Genomic DNA, 18,451 nt, shown 5'->3' with positions numbered 1-18,451 from the left:
GTTGATGTGGGATCGTAACAATTATTACACTCTGCAGTCGATGTCCACGATGGTCCCAGCACTCACACGGATTGGCTGTATGCTAGGTCTTTTTCCTAGCTTCAGACGAATATTACCATGCTGACATCACCTCCCGTGCTGCACGATTGCAACTTTCGTAACATGGCCTTAGATGTGAAATAACTCTGATACCATTTGTTATGAATCCATTAAATATAACATATTCTTGAAAACTAACTTATAAAGAAATGGTGGCTAGAGGCTTATAAACCATCAACCAATCTTATAAGTAGTTGATATGAGATTGTAACATGCCCACCCAATCACCACCACGTTAATTTTGTTTACAACCATGCACAGACGACAAAACATTCAAAGCTAAGAAAACAAATTTCGTTTTGATTAGAAGGATATAAAGCTTAAACATAAAATGAGTCCTATAAATTAAATCACATTGGTTAATACAATAAAACTTCGTAAATGTAATTTTTCTATTTTTTTTTTAATTTCTTACATTTTAAAACACGTAACCAAGCAAGCAAGGGAACAAATTGCGAGACAAGCAACTTAGGGCAATTGCCAATGTGCAAAAGATTTTTTGTCATCTCATATCATGTTTTAGGTTCTATTTAAGTTTTAAGTATTTACAAACTGAAGTACAATGAATAAATTATTTCATTACAACAATCACATTGATTAATTTGATATTTTACCTCATATTTTAATTTATATTCAGCTTGTTTCAGCTACTAAATAATCATGTATTTGGAATTTCATGCTAATATCCTATAAAAATACTTTAAAGATGAATAAATTAATTAAGAGCAAGATCTACACTTTTCCAAAAGAGAACTAAATATTAGCAATGGTCCATGGATAATGATAGTCTTACTACCCTATTTCATATAATATATTTGAAAATTTTATTTTATTATTTTTATTTTTTAAGTATTTTTTTAACATACTTAATCATTAAAAAAAATTAATAAAATATATAATTTTATTAATAGCCACTTCCTTAATTATTAAATAAAAAACAATAAAAAATAAACAATAAAAAATAGTAAGCCTATCGATACACATTTTGGGCTCCGATTCTCTTCAATACCACAATGAGCAGTTGAGCGGTACTGACTCAAAATATTTGCCATTAGATCAGCCCAACCCCACACAACCCAATATGCGAATTCCCAATCCCAAACCCAAACCTAAAGTCCTAGTCTCCTCCGGAGTCCGCGCTCCCGCTAGCATCATCCAGCGCCACCATTTCAAACCGGTAGATGGAGAAGAAGATGATGATCTCTGAGTCACCGAGGACCAGTCGACGCATTAAAAAGCGCAAGCTCGCAAACGTTTGTGGTACAGAATCTCCATTCTCCACCATTTCACTCTTTCGGTGTTTTCCATGCATTCCTAAATCCTGCAATTCGATTTTGTTTTGACACGGACCCACGGTTAAGAAACATAATCGGGATCTGACTTCAACACTAATGCTAAATAATTCGAAACTAAACTAATATCATTTAGATGAGATTACAGGGATTACATGGTTTTATTTTTTGTTTCCTTTTCGGCAGCTAAATATAGCACTTTTTTACTCTAGTTTTACCTCTCTCTTCCCCAGTTCCTTTTCAATTCTCTTTTTTTACGCATATATTTCCTTTGAAACATTTTTGTAAGAAACAAACATAACCTTCGTTACATGTACCATCTGTACTTTTTAATTTTTCTCTTTAAATCTTATTTCAGTTGAATCTTATAAGGAAAGGAAATCCAGGGAAGAACGGGTCAGTCCACTTGTTGAAAAGTATTGGTTTCAAAGGTACCATCTATTCTCGAGATACGACGAGGGTATCAAAATGGACGAGGAAGGATGGTATTCCGTTACACCCGAAGAGATTGCGATTCGACACGCTCAGAGGAGTGGAAATGGAATTGTGATCGATTGCTTTGCTGGCGTTGGTGGCAACGCTATCCAGTTTGCTAGAATGTAATTTTCACAACTTGGGTACTGTCCAAAACTTAAAGCCTAAACATCAGTTTGAGTCATTCTGAATTTTAGATAGATTTATGAGTACCTAGTTCCCGCCAAACATTCGGAGAATTGCATTTCCTTTTGACATTTTTTAAAAAGAATTACATTTCCTTTCAAAGGTTTCATTTTGCAAGGCTTGAACATACTTTGCAAATATAATATATTTTTTTAACACTTTGAGCGACTGTCAAATTCTTTTTGATATTTTTTTAAGTAATAAGAAAATTTTATTTACAAGTAAATAGGCATAGCCCAAGTAGTCATGAAGTATACAAGAGAAAACACCTAAATACAAGCTAGGAACTAGAATAGGCTAAAAGCAAATCATGAAGGTTATCTCCATTCAATACAAGAGCCTTTGCCCAAATTCTCTTTGAATTTGAATCACTAACTCATTATATCTTCTTCTTATTTTCCTCAAATAAATTCGACAAATCTTGAAGTAGAGAGCCTATTAACTCTTATTTTTTGCCCTCTTAGGTGTTATTCTGTTGTTGCTATTGACATCGATCCTCAAAAAATTGAATTTGCCATTAATAATGCAAAAATATACGGTGTGGAAGATTATATCGATTTCATTGTTGGAGACTTCTTCAAACTGGCTCCATCACTGAAGGTAAAGTTTTCATACCATTCGAAATGGTGGAAATTTTGAAGTAATAAGCAGATTGAGAATGCAATCATGCCCACAACTGCTGATTGGAGTCTCAGATTGTTTTTGTACATTGAAAATTCTATGGGTTTTTGAAATTCTACCCAAAATGTTGTGCCCTATCTTATTTCAATAAAATGTTTCTTACTTAAAAAAATGTTGTGACCTATGGCCTGCTTACATTTTCCATATTGGAAAATGCTAAAACCCACTACAATTTTAGTACAATAGTCATACAAACTGAGTTGGCAGATCATGTGATTGGTTCCCCATCAACAGTATAATAAATATAGCTTTGACTTGCCTTTTAATTTTAACCCCTGATTGATGACTCACCTGCTTGTAAAACCTATATAGAAAAACTTGTGGTCTTTCTAGCATTACTTTTTGATGTTTTAGTTGGCCACAACTGCACACAAAGGCAAGAATTTCCTGATGGATTTAATCATTTAATCATTTTTACAATGCAAACTTATATATTGCAACTATGGATTTCTTCTGTTCTGTATTTTTATTTTTAGTTTGGATTTTGGCCGCTGTATAGTTTCTTTTCAAATTTAATTGCTTGCATGATTATGAAGTGAATTTATAGGAATGGGGAAGAGAGGATGAAAATTGAAACAGGAGTCATTATTATTGTTTTTTTCCCAAAATACCATGTTAAAAACTTGGGTTAATATATAATGAGAGTCACAATTGGGAATGAATACTGAAAAGAGAAATGAAGATTTTGACTGCAAAAATTAGGATTTGATAAATAATTAAAGAAACAGTAAGGAAGAGAGTTGATACGGAAAGCAAAAGGGAAGATTGGGAAAATAAGTTGAATAAGTTATCACTCTTCATAGTGAGAAAGAGAAGTATATATTAAAGAATCAATCGATATCTATATAGTATGATGTCATAATTTTACTTTGATTAATGTTTAATGTTGAAACTGCATGTTTTCAGTTGATGCATGTGCAGCATTTTATCTTGGAATGGAAGTTATACTTCCTTTGTTATTGTTTGTCTTAATTTTTTTTCTTTTTGGATGTTTTAATTTTGTTAGGGGGACATGGTGTTTCTTGCACCACCATGGGGAGGTCCATCGTACAAAAGTATTGAAAAATTTACGCTTGATTCTCTTGAGCCAAGAGATGGGTATGTAGTGGATCTTTTAATCTTCTACACAAGGGCAAGGAGGAACATTTCATGAATTTATGCGCAGAATAGGATGCTGATCTATAAGTATGTAAATATTACTTGTCTGAAATATAGTAATTATAAGAATAAGAATGAAAATGTAGAACTGATAAAAAAAAATGCAAATGTAGACAAGTTATTTTATCATTTTTGCAGAGCTTCCTCTGTGATCAATGCTGAGCCTGAGGTTTGTGTTTGAAGTACTCGGGCATGAGTTTATGAAAACTTGTAAATATTGGAGTTTGCACACAATAAAGACTTGATTTACGTAGAAATGGTAACATTACATTTTATGTGATCAATTTACAATTCTACAGCAGCAGCGTTTTAGAGGGCGAAGCAAAAGTCTGGTTTCACCTTTTGGCTGCTGTCTACTTACATGACCAGAAAAAGGGAAAAAAAACTGCATTCTTGTATGTGTAATAATCTTGCAATCCACGTTATCAAATATAATTATAATTGCTGCAACTTTTTAGTTCACAAACTCATAAAACATGATTTCTTTGTTGTTTTCTTCGTTTTCTCTTGTTACCTTGTATGATATGTATTCTATAGATTGATTAGCAATATAATGACACTTGTGTACAGGTTCACCATATTTCAGGTTGCACAGGCAATAACAACTAACATCATTATGTTCTTACCACGGAATGTGGATTTGCAGCAAGTGGAAGAGCTTTCTTGGCTGTCTTCTCCTCCCCTAGAAGTTGAGGTATGGGCTTGTTAACCTACCAGACTTCAATAAGATCGTAGAATGTCAATTAAAAAAATGTATTCCCGTGTCTTCTGATGGTATCAAGATTGGCATTTCCACCTCTTAAATTTTCCAGTCCAATGGTAATGAGATTCTTTACATGGTGGAATCAATTTCATGTGCAGATTGAAGAAAATTATGTGCTACACAATGTAAAGGGTGTGACAGCCTACTTTAGTGGTGCAGCGTGCGGTTAACTTGGTTGGTCATAATTTTTCTCAGCTGTAGCCTTGTATATTTCAGACTTAAAGCATCCTCTGATTTTGTCTCATGTATTTATTTGTGTAAACAAATGAATTTTTATCAAAGAATTAGTAAACGTTTTCATTATTTCCATTTCACGATAGAGGAATGGAGATTTGCAGTGGCCACACGGTAAGAGGCTGCTTGTGCAAGTTTTAGTTTCTTGATTTAATGTTTTAATTAGTAACTTATGTGCGACCCGCAGCAAATTCATAACATATTGGTATGTTCTTGTTTGCAAATATAACCGATCTTCTAAGTGTTGCGGGACCTTTGAGCACAGCCCTCAGCTATAGTGCAAAAACCTGGTCTGCATGTAAAGCCAGAGGGAGGGGGTAGATCTATGGATACAAGCCGAATAGAACACCTCCCTTCAAGGAAGTCTCCTTCCCTTCACTATGTTTTCTGTCATGCCATGACTAACGCTTGGGAAAGTAAAAGCCCTGGTTATAAGCAGTAATTTGGACAGTTAATTTTAAGGATATTATATTCTGCAGTCACAGACTATCATTTTTTAAAAAAAAAAAAAAATTGCATCTAAATTTCAGAATTTTAATTTATTTCTTACCAATAAGTTTCAATTTGCCCCGTTTAAATATAAACATTAAGATTGTACCACAACCAGTTTTTGTTGTTCTATCCATAATGCTCGCTCATACCTTAACTGAGGATGCGATTTAAGAAGTATAAATAATTTAGGGTATGATTTGATGTTCTTTATAGTTTAGAGCAAAATGAAAAATAAATGACAGCTTGTCCGTGAAAAGTCTGATTTTTTTCTTAATTGAGAACTTCCCGTGGTAGCAGTAACACACCGTTTATTAAAAGTACCACAAAACGTACCAACCATTACAAGAGAAGAAATCACTCTGTAAGCATGATATAGCAATCCTTCCACTGCTGTTGGAGGCTCATTTAAGTAAATTGTGCTTTACGAAGTTGGCACTACAACAGATTCTTGAGCCACAACGTGAGAGTTGCATTTTCTAGACAATTTTCAATTCTTTGAGCCATGATGTATGCAGTGGACATGGATCAGGTTTTCCTTCTGCTGTTGCCTTCTCCGAGAGTGAGTAGAACCAACCATTCCTCCATTTAAACTGCAAGCATGAGGAAACTTGACAGTTAAACAAGTTTAAGTTCACGAAATCGTGTATATATGAATAAAAAGTCAATTTGATGATTGGATCGTTTACCTCTTTAACTGCTGTAGGAAAGTGGGAAACTGCTCGGGAGTACGCACATAGTCTATCTTCCATGGCTTCTTCAAATACCAAATCTTTTTCTGCTGCTGCTGCAGACGCAAGTTCTGCAATAAGACTAGACACCTGAAAGCATGCATAAATCATGGTCAAGGTCTAAAACTCAATTCTGGTTCTCAAATTAAAACCAATATGAGCTTCAAGTTGCCTCCATAACTCCCAAATTCTCTTCCTAATGGCTTCATTCCATGCTTAATTTCATAGGGACCCCAAGTAGCTTAAATTCATTATATTCCACACATTGAACATCCGTTTGATCAAGAGATGGCAATAAGTTTAATTTAGTCTCTCATATTGTCAGCCAGAGACGGAAATAATAATGTACCGAGAAAAAAGAAAAAATATTGACAAAAGCAACTTACTTCTGAGCGGTATTCCTTCTCCACAGCACCTACAGTTGCCCCAGGATGACGAGCTCCCACAAGCATGAATGCCGATATCCATATCAGCTTTTCTAACATCTGCTTTTGAAATGCTTCCTTGTTGAGAACCTAGCTCACATTCAACCTTGTATTCAATAAATTTCTCAACACCGAAATATTAAAGTCATTGCCAAAATCTTCTAACTATGAATCGCCTGAAGAAAATCCTGAACATAATTACAAAACATTCAACACAATCTCAAAAGTTATTGTGAAATCCTTCCTTTACCTTGCAAGAGAGGCCTCCAGCATGTAATCTTGCAGCTACGGCTGATGCCCACTTCCCATATGCTGCTGTCAGCCCTTCAGGATTGGTATCAGTCTTCCCATCAACAGGGGCTTCTCCAAGCTTTGATACGGCAAAATATGCTAATACTTGGTCCGCATCACTCAGACCTTTACTTTGAAGCCATGGCTCCAGCATTCCATTCTGGACAAATATCAAATCTGCTAGATTGTCAAGATCCATTAAATAATAGAAACACATAATTCAAAGTCAGAGCCCAAAAGGGCATTAAGCCCAAAGTTCCAGATAAAATCAACCAAGAAAACCAAGCATTCTTGTTAATTTACCAAAAAAAAAAAAAAAGAAGATTGGAAAGTTTGATATTAATAACTAGTAAAATTGGGATAGAACTACATCAAAAGCCCCGTCATGTAAAATGAGTACTGCAAATGTTAGGAGACCCAGCTCTGAACTATTGAATATATGATAAAATGAATATCAAGAAAGCTATTAGCTGGGGTCATTCCTCCTAAAGCTTTTGAGCAATTTCAGATTTTAGGCATTTGTTAAAATTCTTAGTTCGATTGAGAATTTGAGACGTTTAACTTTTCTTGGCTGGTTTGTAAGGTCTGTTAAATTTTCACTCATAAAAAAGATATATAGGATGTATATATCGTGGGGATAGAAAAGATGTCCCATTATAAAATGAGTGGCTACAGCCTACACTACACTAGTATCGTAAATGGCACTTTCCATCTAACATAAGCTCATGCGAAACTATGGCAACTATCAATGCGATTTGATTCTGAAATGTGAGACTCGGAATCGGCATTATTTCACTATTTCTGAATATCGATTTTGTGAAATCAATTATCGTGAATGAGATTTTTACCAATAAAACCAATATAAATCAAAATGCAACCTCAGAGTTTCAACGGTCTCATTCCAAACAAAGAATAGCATTAATAACATAACAATGAAAAGTGATTGCTAATGATAAAGGCGGAGGTACCGTTCCATCTGGAGGGAGGAGTGGCCTGAAGAACGGCCTCAAGATCATCGTTCCTGGTGCAGACCAAGATGGGGCCTTCGAAATCGAGCGGCACAGACTCGCCTCTCTTGACCAGAAAATCCTGACCGTTGCCCATGTCCTGAAAGGCCCTACCTACCCGTCCGCCACCAACAATCACGGCCGGGACAACCTTGGTGGCGGTAGCGGGGGTGGCCATGGCCAGGGTTCTGAGTCTGCAGGTGGTGTTAATCGAAGTGGGTACCGAGAGGTGGAGTTTGAGAGAGCTAGAAAGTGAGATGGAGAGTGTGTTTGCCATGGCTTAGCGCGGCTGGGCACATGGTTTTGGTATGGGTTTAGGGTCTTGTTTATTCAGAGAGAGAGAGAGAGAGAGAGAGAATTGACAGAGTGGAGAAGGTAAAGCCACTCGTTCATGCCTCTGCCCTATCACTTTATCCACACACGGCCGTAAACCAGCGGAGGATGCTCTATGGCGGAAGAAAAACTCCCCACTTTAAAATAAATAAATAAATAAATGGCCACGGCATGTGGCTGATGGCACAAGATTCACATTTCTACCAGAGAAATATATTAGTAATAAATGAATTATGTAAAAATAATTTTATAAAATAATACAGTTTGACTTGATTTGTCAGATTATAAAATTATTTTTATTATAAAATAAATTTAATAAATTATATAAAATTACGTGAATTTATAAAATTATTTTTTTATAATTTTTTTGTGATTAAATTTTTTTTAAAATTAAATTATTTATTATAAATAATAATAAGATAAGATTAATTTTTATATCCAAAGGCTCTTAGTGGCAGCATGTGTTACTCTCTAAACAACAGTTGCTCAATTACTGATTGCCTCTTTTTTCCTCTAAAAACTCGCATATATATATATGCGAGTCTTTTATGTTAGAGTTATGTTATGCATAAATCGGAAGTCGTAGCATACTACACATGTATATATATTTTTTTCACTCAATATATTGAATGTGCGGCGGCTGCAATGCACAATAAACTGCCGTTTATATTTTCTGTTTATGCTCTCACACAACAATTCTTTAGTTTAGGAGGCAATTCTCTCGATGCCACATGTGGAATGCTCAGTTTTACCACACATGTTGATCTGATCATGGTTGCTGTCAAATCATATTAGCATTGACAAAAACATTTTTTAAAATTTTAAGAAATTTTTAATTTAATCTCCTTATCTACATTCCTTCTAAATAATGTTATAAATCAAGTTGTCATCTAACTCTTATTTCACTATATATATATATATATATATATATATATATATATTTTATCAATTTCACATCATCTATTATTTTTAACCTTTATCGACACAATATGCCACTTGATGAATAATGTATACATGTCAATTAATTGAAGTTTGACACGTGGTGCTTCACTTCATGTTAATCATCTTATTAAAATAATAATAAAACTTAAGAAAGCTTTAAAATCCAAACAATTCTTTAAATTTCCAAAAATGAAGAAATATTAAATATAGAGATAAATATAATATAAATGTTTTTTTTTTAAATAAATAAATAAATAAAGAACAGGGAGCTTTTTAGAGATTTTGTCCCCATAGATTCTTGAATTAGAAACAGAAGCGTAACTTCTTTTGTTTACTTTTGATACCATGTCACAGAATGCAAGAGAGAGCAGACTAAGAGAAGAGAAATAGAATAAAGAATTGACGTATATATTTTTTTTATTGAGTTACAAGTGAATGCTCTGTATTTATACAGAGTCAAATGCAACTAACATTCAACTAATTCTATTGTAAACCAATGAAAAACATCCACATGTTTATTCTATATACTTTGAATTATATTAATCTATAATAGTACGTACGAACATATATATGTAGCTAGCTTTAGATCGTAAAGATCAGATCAAGAACGACCGAAAAACTAGATTGATTGTTATGGGTCGGAGTGGTTGATGGTCCCAAATGGCAATACTCAAGAGCTCACCCTCGTACTCGTTCTTATTCTATTTTGTGCGTGTATAATTAATTAGTGCCGAATTCTGCTTGGCTCTATCTTCACTGCTTTCATTCGTGACAGTGACATGATCTTCTGTGTGTGTATGTATATATCAATGTTAGAATGTTATTTTATAACAAACAAAATAATGAATGTTATTTTTTATTTCAATGTTAGAATATATCACACAAAAATCATAACATGTAAACCAGAGAATACACTGCACACCATCCGATTTCACATTTATATACTTTTTTAAGCAAATTTGGGTTTTGACTGCTTCCTTTAAATATTGTGCCATAAGAGAATGAAACAATAATATAAAATCAAGAATTAAACAAATCTATATACAGTACAATTTAAAGTATAAAACTTTAAACTGTTAAATATATTTCTTTTAGCAAATTTGGACTTTGATCCCATTTTTTTGGTTTGAGTCTTGAGACACCAAACCAAAAGAGTGGGATCACAGAAAAAATTTTCCTAAAAAAATAACAAAAAAAAACTGCATTATAAGAAAGCAAAAAATAGAAAAGTAACTACAAATTATACAACAAAAAAACTTTACAAGAAGAAGAAATAGGGAAAAATATCACAGAATAAAAAAGGCCAACACTGCATAATAATAAATAAAAAAACACTGCATTACACCCAAAAAATTAACATAAAAAAACTCAAACTTTATTTGAAAAAATTCTATCTATACCAATAAAAATAAACCTTACAGTAAAGAAATGCAAATACAAAATTGCATGTGTAAGTCGTAGGACCAAAAGAAAATAAAATGGAGATGATTAAAAAAAGGGAAGAAAAAAAATACATTTGTTCAAAAATCTAAAATTCTTTATCACTCCTCTAACTATAAATAAATTAATAATCACATGTTATAAACAAATTAAAAAATATTGACAATAACAAGAAATCAAAAAACTTTAGAAAGAAAATGGGAAAAAAAAATTAAATTTTGAACTAAAACAACGGAAAGCTACACAAAGAATGAACTAAAACAGGTAAAACAGGGGAAAAAAAGGAAGTTAAAAAATAAAAATAAAAACTCAAACAAAACAATGGTAAGTTACAAAAAAAAAAAAAAAAAACCTTCAAACGAAATAGCATAAAATTTTGATAGTTTTATATTTACATAACAGTATATCATATTACTGTGTTTACATTGAGTTTTTTCAATACTTCAATGATGGGTTTGTTCTTCTCTAATAAATATTTGTTCTTTCCTATTTGAAAGTAATTTATATATAAATATTAAGCACTCCTCAAAACTAGATACTACATTTATTTCTATCTATATATAGTTCATAAATCCATCAATTATTGCTTAGGATGCATAATTTATTTTCTTCTCTATACGAATTCACTCTTCACCAACTATCATTTCTGTAACAATTACACTTTTAAAATTCTAAAACAAAAATAAAATCAAAATTCATAAATTGTCATATTCCTTTCTTGTCAACTTAAACCTACCATTTCGAGAAAGGAGGCATGAAAATCAAAGGCAAAATACATAGCCTCTAATCTGCTTATTTCATAACCAACTGATCTAACATATCAGAGAAAAAAATTCATGTCTTGTACCCCCAAACCTTTTAAGAAAGAAGCTGACATGCCAATGTTATAAAAGTAGCCCTGAGACTAAAATAAAGTAAAACCATTTGCATAGATACATGAAGAAAAAGGTAGATACCTCAATGTTATAAAAGCCTACTTTTCCATCAAATGAAGAATGCTGATATGACCCCACGTATCTTTGGATACCAGTGTACATCAAAACTCTAGCTGGTGCCAGTAGGCAATTCACAGACAATTTGAGTCAAAATATAAATAAAGAAGCATCAACATGTCACAACCCAGGAGAAAATCATAATTCAATAGGATTCATTATAAAATTGCAGGACCATGGTAAGGAATGCCAGAGTTCATACCTCTCCAGAAACAGTGTCCCAGCAAATAGTTCGATTATCTTTGGCACAACTAATCAAATAGGAACTGTCAACGGGAAAACACCAAATAAAAAAAAATTATGTAAAAATAATATCAAACAAAAAAATAGCAATCAACTAAAAAAATTAAACACAGAGCAGTTATATTCAATTGACAAAAAAGTAAAACAAAAAACAGAGAAGTCAAAACACAGTTGATAAAAAAAAGTAAATAAAATTGAAAGAAAAAAAAACAACTAAAAAAATATTTAGAAACCTCAAAATCATAGAAGCAAAAAAGTTAAATTTTTCACATATGTGCAAATCACAAAACCCAACACTACACGGGGGGAAAAAATAATTATAAAAATAGAAAAGGCACCATAAGTAGCACAACCAAAAACAAGCTTTACAATAAAATGAAAGGAAAAAAACGAACACTATATCATAAAAACAAAAATAAAACACTGCATTATACCTGAAAAGTTAGATTCACACAACTAAAACTCTATAGAACATATCTGAAAAAAAATACCTCATTATAAGAAAGCAAAAAATAAAAAAGTTAAAACCCAGTTGATAAAAAAAGTAAACAAAATTGGAAGCGAAAAAAAAATCAAACAGCTAAAAATATATTCACAAACCTCAAAATTATACAAAAAAAAAAAAAAAATCATACTTTTCACTTTTGTGCAAATCACATAAACCAACACTACACATAAAAAAAAAAAAAAACCATAATCGAGAAGATGAACTAAACCCAGGACAAAAAAATATAAAAAATCGAGAGCATGCAAACCTAGAACACACGAACAAATGTTTAAATGCATGAGAAAAAACTCCAATGCAAAAAAGCTAAAACTCGAAAAAAGATATTTTTCCACACAAAAAATACAAAAAATTAAGAACATAGAAACCCAGACCATACAAACTCTTGAAAAAATATATTTTTTTTCGAGAAAATCTACACAACTGCCCACTTCCCCGCATATGGCACACAAAGTCTGACATGGCTTTTTTTTTTTTTTTTTATTAATTCTAGTAAAACGTGGGTTTAGGAGAAAAAAAAAACCCAAAATCCAAAAGTTCCATTTTTGAATTCCCCATGCGCGTTCTTCCCCTGCCAGAGGTCCACCTTCTTCCTCTCTCAACTCACACAGAAATCAACTTATTCCTCTCTCAACTTACATAGAAATCAACCCTCTCTCAAGACCTAGACTACCACGACGGCAACTCGACTCCCGACTTGACTTACAGGTCTGGTTTTGCAAATTCATTTTAGGTATCCAGACCATTTTTCCTATGTATGCACACATTGCATTTCCTGTTTCTGTTTTCCTTGGACTTATTATAAGGCTTCTCTATTTTGTATTGCTCTTCTAAATCAGTACGGATTTGATTTATACCTTCATGGGTAGTTGAAGAGATATAGCCATAGGACCTGTGGTGTGGATAGCAAATTATTTTCAGTTGGACCGCTGGCAGAGGAAGAACGTGCAGGGGGGAGGAAGAACGCGCAGGGGGAATTCGAAAATCGACCTTTTGAATTTGAGAAAACCTTCCTGCAGGTGTCTCCTACAACCCTCATATATCGGAAGCCAATGGAAACTTGCCACGTGTGCGGTACATGAAGGAACACCAGAGTTGCGCAACAGACGAAACCCCTCCCTCCCTCTCTGAAGCGAAAACACTCCCTCTCTCTCTGCTCTCTCACTCTCTGCACAAACAGACGAAACCCCTCCCTCCCTCTCTGAAGCCAAAACACTCCCTCTCTCTCTACTCTCTCACTCTCTCTCGATCTCGAAAGGCAAAAACCTCCATCTTACTCTGCTCTCTCTCTCTCTTTTGTCATGGGTTTGTGTTGTTTTATATCTATTCTTGATTCCTACAATTGTGTTCTTCGTCCGAAAGATGTCCCATCTCCAGATGAAGCTTTTCCACTCTATTAACATATGTTTGATGCATATGCAAAAGATTTTTCTAGCATCCCCATCTCCCTCTTCTCATAGATGAGAGACTTTATATGCTCTTAGAGAGTCTATGATGCCACTCTTGAGCTTTTATTGCTGTCACAGACCACTTCAATCTTGATAAAACCATAGAAAATTTCCAATTACATGATCCAAAAAAAAAAAGAGAAATTGGTGCAACTCCAATGCTGAAAGTGAAAACTCCTTTTCTTCAAATACAATTCATTAAAAATAGGATACTAAGTACATCATGGGATATGACCCATATATTGAACTCAAGCACCAGTCCCTAACAAATCCAGAATATATGAAGTAAATGGAAACCCCGTAACAAAACACAAGGGCTTCCTTTCCATGCGGTTCCATGATTACAACCTCACAGTTGAATACTATAGGGCACTTTTTCTTGTTGTCATAGGCCTCCCACCTCGGATGTTCTGGTACTCCAAATAGTGGCAAGAGCAGATGTTTTAGTTTTTAATGCTGGACATTGGTGGAACAAAGGAGAGAGAGAGACTCAGGAAGGAGAGGGAGACAACGTATGGAGTGAAGGAGACAACATCTGCAGTGAAGGAGAGGAAGACGGTGTATGGAATTCGAACGGGACGGGGTGAGAGAGAGAGAGAGAGAAAGAGAGAGAGAGAGAGAGAGAGAGAGAGAGAGAGACCCGAGAAGGAGAGGGAGACGTTGTGTTGGATTGCCTGCTTTGCGTGTTTCGTGATTTCTTGAGAAACGCTACGTGGCAATCCCCTATTCGTCCTTGATAACAACTAAATAGAAGTGTCACCGACTCGAAGATGTACTGTTTGAATTTTGAATATTTTTTCATTACTAAACGCCTATATCATTAGAATTTATAAAAAAAAATAAAAATAAAAAAATAAAAAAGAAAAAAAGGAAAGGAAAGGAAAAAGCCGTTGTGTCGTATGCGGAGAAATAGGCAGGTGTGTAACTTTTCTCATTTTTTTCACCAACACTACAAACAATCCACAACATTCATACTCAAAACAAAGAAAGGAACAACATCTCTCAAGATTCAAAGAGAAAAAACTAACATCATGCAAATAAAATATTTCTTGACAAAAAATACAAAAAAACATGAACAACTGATAATATACAAATTCAGATCATACAAACCCATGAAAAGATATATTTTTCACCAAAAATACAAACTAACGGGAGGGAAAAAAATATAGAACAACCCCGATGAAAACACTGAACCCAGAACATGACCGCGCAAAACAAAATTATTTTTTGTCAAAAAAAAAAAAAAAACAAACATCCAACAATACACAAACCCATATCATACGAACTCATATTTTTTTCACAAAAAATACAAACCAATGATGGGAAAAAAAAACACAAAACAATCTGAAAGAAAACACATAATAACCAAGAACATCATTGTGCAAAAAAAATTATTTTTTGTCAAAAAATACAAAAAAATACGAGCAACTGGCAATATACAAACCTAGATCATACAAATCTATGAAAAAATATATTTTTTCACCAAAAATCCAAACTAACGGCAAGGAAAAAATATAACAACAAAGATGAAAACACAAAACAATCCGAAACATGCAAAATCCCCAAACTAACGTCACGAAAAAAAAAAAAAAACCCCAACCCTCAAGGAATGGAATCGAAAAGTATGCAAATATTAGCCAAACGATTCAGAAAAGGAAGTCTCTTAGGTCTCCAAACAAAGCCTCTTTGATTTTTGCAATTATAATAACTTCTTTGTGGCGTGCGAGAGAAACAACGAGAGAAAGAAAAAACAATCCCGCTACGTACAGTCGTCAACAACGGTCGACATGTAATCAGATGATAACGTGGCAGTTGCTATTAATTAAAAAAAAACAAAGCTAAGTGAGTCTGTTACAAATGCAGGTGATCGTGTGATCGAGTGATGCCGTCTCGGTTTAAGGGAGTTTGGAGACGAGAAGGTTGTTTTGGGATGCAAGTGGTAACTGTTGCAACATGAGCGTGAGGTGTTGGTGCAGATGGAACTGTAAGGACCACCAGCACGGTGGTCACCACCGCCTCCTCTCCTCTGGGTTCATTTTCTTCTTGGGTTGCTTCGTGATGTTGGTATCGATTGATATGCTCTATGCCTAGCTTCTCTATTTTTTTTTAAAATCACGAAAAGAGAAAAAAATAAAAGAAAGAAGGTTGGCAAATCGAGTGAGCTTCTCTTCATTTTCTTGGAGCTCCTCTTCATGTATAATTGAGTGAGCTGCTCTTCAAAGTCTACGGATTGGCTACTACTTGCGAAATCGATGTCTTTAGACTTTTCCTCATTACTTTCGAACCAAATCGCACTACTAGGCTCTTACAAGAACAAGAATAGGTTGCCTCATAAGCACTTTCTCTGGAAGCAATTTTGTCCTCCATGGCCACATTTTTTTTGTGCTTTCGTTGGAGGTTCAGCAAGCTAATGAATCCCATTTCAGAATGTCCTTCATTGAGATGTTAATTCTATCATCTTCAATCTCACAATTTCGGCCCTAATGGGTCAGTACTATTGACCCAAATAAACCAAATCCATGGTTTTTGTTTTGGCTTTTGGGTTTTGAAGTTGACAACTATTTCTGAATTCTCAGAAAAGCTTCAAGAAAAGAGCTGCGGCCTTGCCAGGAATGTGAAGGAAAAAAGCTTCAAGGAAAGCTCGACATTTTGTAGATGGATTTTGTTTCTTGACAGCTTGTAATTGGGTCTTGGGTGAGACCCTTTGAGTCGGTAGCGTGGTAACAATGTTGTTTCCTTTACAAATCGAAACAAGGGAGGAAGAAAAAGTCCCTAATATTTGTAAGGCTACGTGCGAGGAAGGAAACTCAGGGGAGGAGAAGGGAAACTTAGGGGAGGAGAAGGGAAAAATCGAAACGAGAGAGGAAGACGAAAGCACTGTTTTGATTAAAATGAATGAAACGAATCGTTTCATTTTTCCACATGGACATTGACTGTGCAGCGCTTCCCCAAGCTGACTGCAACCAGAGTTTTCCAAGAAAAAAAGGAAGAGAGAGTTGGAGAAAAGACGAAGAGGGGAAGATAAAGAAAGAGAAAAGACGAAAAGCAAATAAAAAAGTAGAAGGGAAAAAAGTCTATACTCTCTAACACAGTCGAACCGAACGGGAAATGCTACATCACATTCTCCACACATCTCACATAGTTTTTTTTTTTTGTTTTTGTTTTTTTTCAATCCAGCACGTTAGGTGTGCTGGAGCTTCTTCACACAGTAGAGTGTGAAGAAGATTTTTTCCGGACCGAAAAGATTAAGGGTAGGTTTGGGGGGTGAGATGAAAATTTTGTGTTTTGTTTTGAAATTTAAAATATTACATTTTAATATTATTATTGTTTTGGGATTTGAAAAATGTGTATTGGGGTTTAAAAAAATTGAATTGTTTATTATATTTTGTATGGAGATTTGAAAAAAGTGTAATGATGAGATGAGATGAGATGAAAATTTTGTGTTTTGTTTGATGTCCCAAACCTGCCCTGATGTTTGGTTACTAAGTATTTTTAATACTTTTTAAGTATATTCATATTTTTAAAATACTTTACTTATTAAATAATTTAAAATATTTTCAATAGGACTTATAAACTCATTTTAATTTCTATTCATAACTATTCACAAATATTTTATAATACTTATTACTATTATATATAAATAAAAAATAAAATCACTATAATATTTATCACTATTAAATATAAATAAAAAATAAAATCACTAAAAAATATAAATAAAAAATAAAATCACTATAATATATAAATAAAAAATATTTATCACTATTATATATAAATAAAAAATAAAATCGCTATAATATATAAATAAAAAATAAAATCATTATAGTATTTATCACTATTATATATAAATTAAAAATAAAATCATTGTAATATTTATCATTATTATATATAAATAAAAAATAAAATCACTACAATATTTATTAATATTAAAAAATCACTATAATAAAATCACTATAATATTTATTACTAAAAATAAAATCACTATAATATTTATGGGACCCACACCTTTTTCAACTACCTATCTGAAAATCAACCACTCAACATACTTCACACACCCAAACAACTCAAAATACTCTCAATGGGACCCACAAACTCACTCCAATCTTAACTCATAACTATTCACAAATATTCTCAACACTTCTCAAGTATTCTCACTATCCAAACGTACTCTAAAATAACTTTACTTAAACGGACAAAAAATGCTAAAATAGAAGGGCAAAAAAGATAAAATACATAAAAAAATAGACTGCAACACGGTGCACGAAAAAACTACTGTTTACTACTATCCACGCTTATTATATCAGTATAGATATATATATATATATTTATATTTATGCACTATATTTGTTTTCATATATAAGATGAGATAAGATGAAATGAGATTAAAATTAAAATTATTAGAATCAAATTTTTAATATTATTTTTATTTTGATATTTAAAAAAATTGAATTGTTTATTCTATTTTATATTAAAATTTAGAAAAATTATAATGTTTATATGAGATGAATTGAGAGGAGTTGTGAAAATAAGAACACTCTCAATGAATCATTTATAATACATTTTCTTTAAAATATAAATAAATGCTCTCAAAAGTGCCCTCCATTAAATATTCTATTTTAAATATACTTTTACATTTTGCTACAGTAAACCTCTAAATGTAGAGAATGTTATTGATCATTGTAAACATTTTTAATTAATTTATCTTCCCTCATCTTGATAAG

General features: G+C 33.1%; 2 protein-coding genes across 6 annotated transcripts; one reads left to right on the top strand and one right to left on the bottom strand.

Annotated features, from left to right (window-relative positions):
- The first annotated feature begins 1,201 nt into the window (after positions 1-1,201).
- On the top strand, positions 1,202-4,956 carry LOC108979836 (trimethylguanosine synthase-like). Of its 4 annotated transcripts, none has more exons than XM_035691798.1 (7): positions 1,202-1,359; positions 1,750-1,990; positions 2,516-2,651; positions 3,739-3,830; positions 4,193-4,285; positions 4,461-4,584; positions 4,752-4,956. In XM_035691798.1, the coding sequence occupies exons 1-7, from the start codon at positions 1,281-1,283 to the stop codon at positions 4,821-4,823; spliced, it is 837 nt and encodes a 278-aa protein (XP_035547691.1). In that variant the 5' UTR covers positions 1,202-1,280; the 3' UTR covers positions 4,824-4,956. The 4 variants fall into 4 exon arrangements, with proteins under 4 accessions (XP_035547691.1, XP_035547690.1, XP_035547692.1 ...); XM_035691797.1 differs by having other exon boundaries at positions 4,190-4,285; XM_035691799.1 differs by lacking the exon at positions 4,193-4,285.
- Positions 4,957-5,629: 673 nt separating this feature from the next.
- LOC108979835 lies at positions 5,630-8,275 on the bottom strand. 2 transcript variants are annotated; one of them, XM_035691801.1, is made up of 5 exons: positions 7,792-8,275; positions 6,783-7,000; positions 6,494-6,622; positions 6,066-6,197; positions 5,630-5,969 (listed from the first exon to the last, which is right to left on the bottom strand). In XM_035691801.1, the coding sequence occupies exons 1-5, from the start codon at positions 8,105-8,107 to the stop codon at positions 5,856-5,858; spliced, it is 909 nt and encodes a 302-aa protein (XP_035547694.1). In that variant the 5' UTR covers positions 8,108-8,275; the 3' UTR covers positions 5,630-5,855. The 2 variants fall into 2 exon arrangements, with proteins under 2 accessions (XP_035547694.1, XP_035547695.1); XM_035691802.1 differs by having other exon boundaries at positions 6,783-6,983; positions 7,792-8,273.
- Positions 8,276-18,451: the final 10,176 nt, after the last annotated feature.

The sequence above is a fragment of the Juglans regia genome, chromosome 7 (assembly GCF_001411555.2).
Source record: "Juglans regia cultivar Chandler chromosome 7, Walnut 2.0, whole genome shotgun sequence".
Taxonomy (NCBI): domain Eukaryota; kingdom Viridiplantae; phylum Streptophyta; class Magnoliopsida; order Fagales; family Juglandaceae; genus Juglans; species Juglans regia.
The sequence above is the reverse complement of the archived record's forward strand: the minus strand, read 5'-3'. Positions and strand labels throughout refer to the sequence as shown.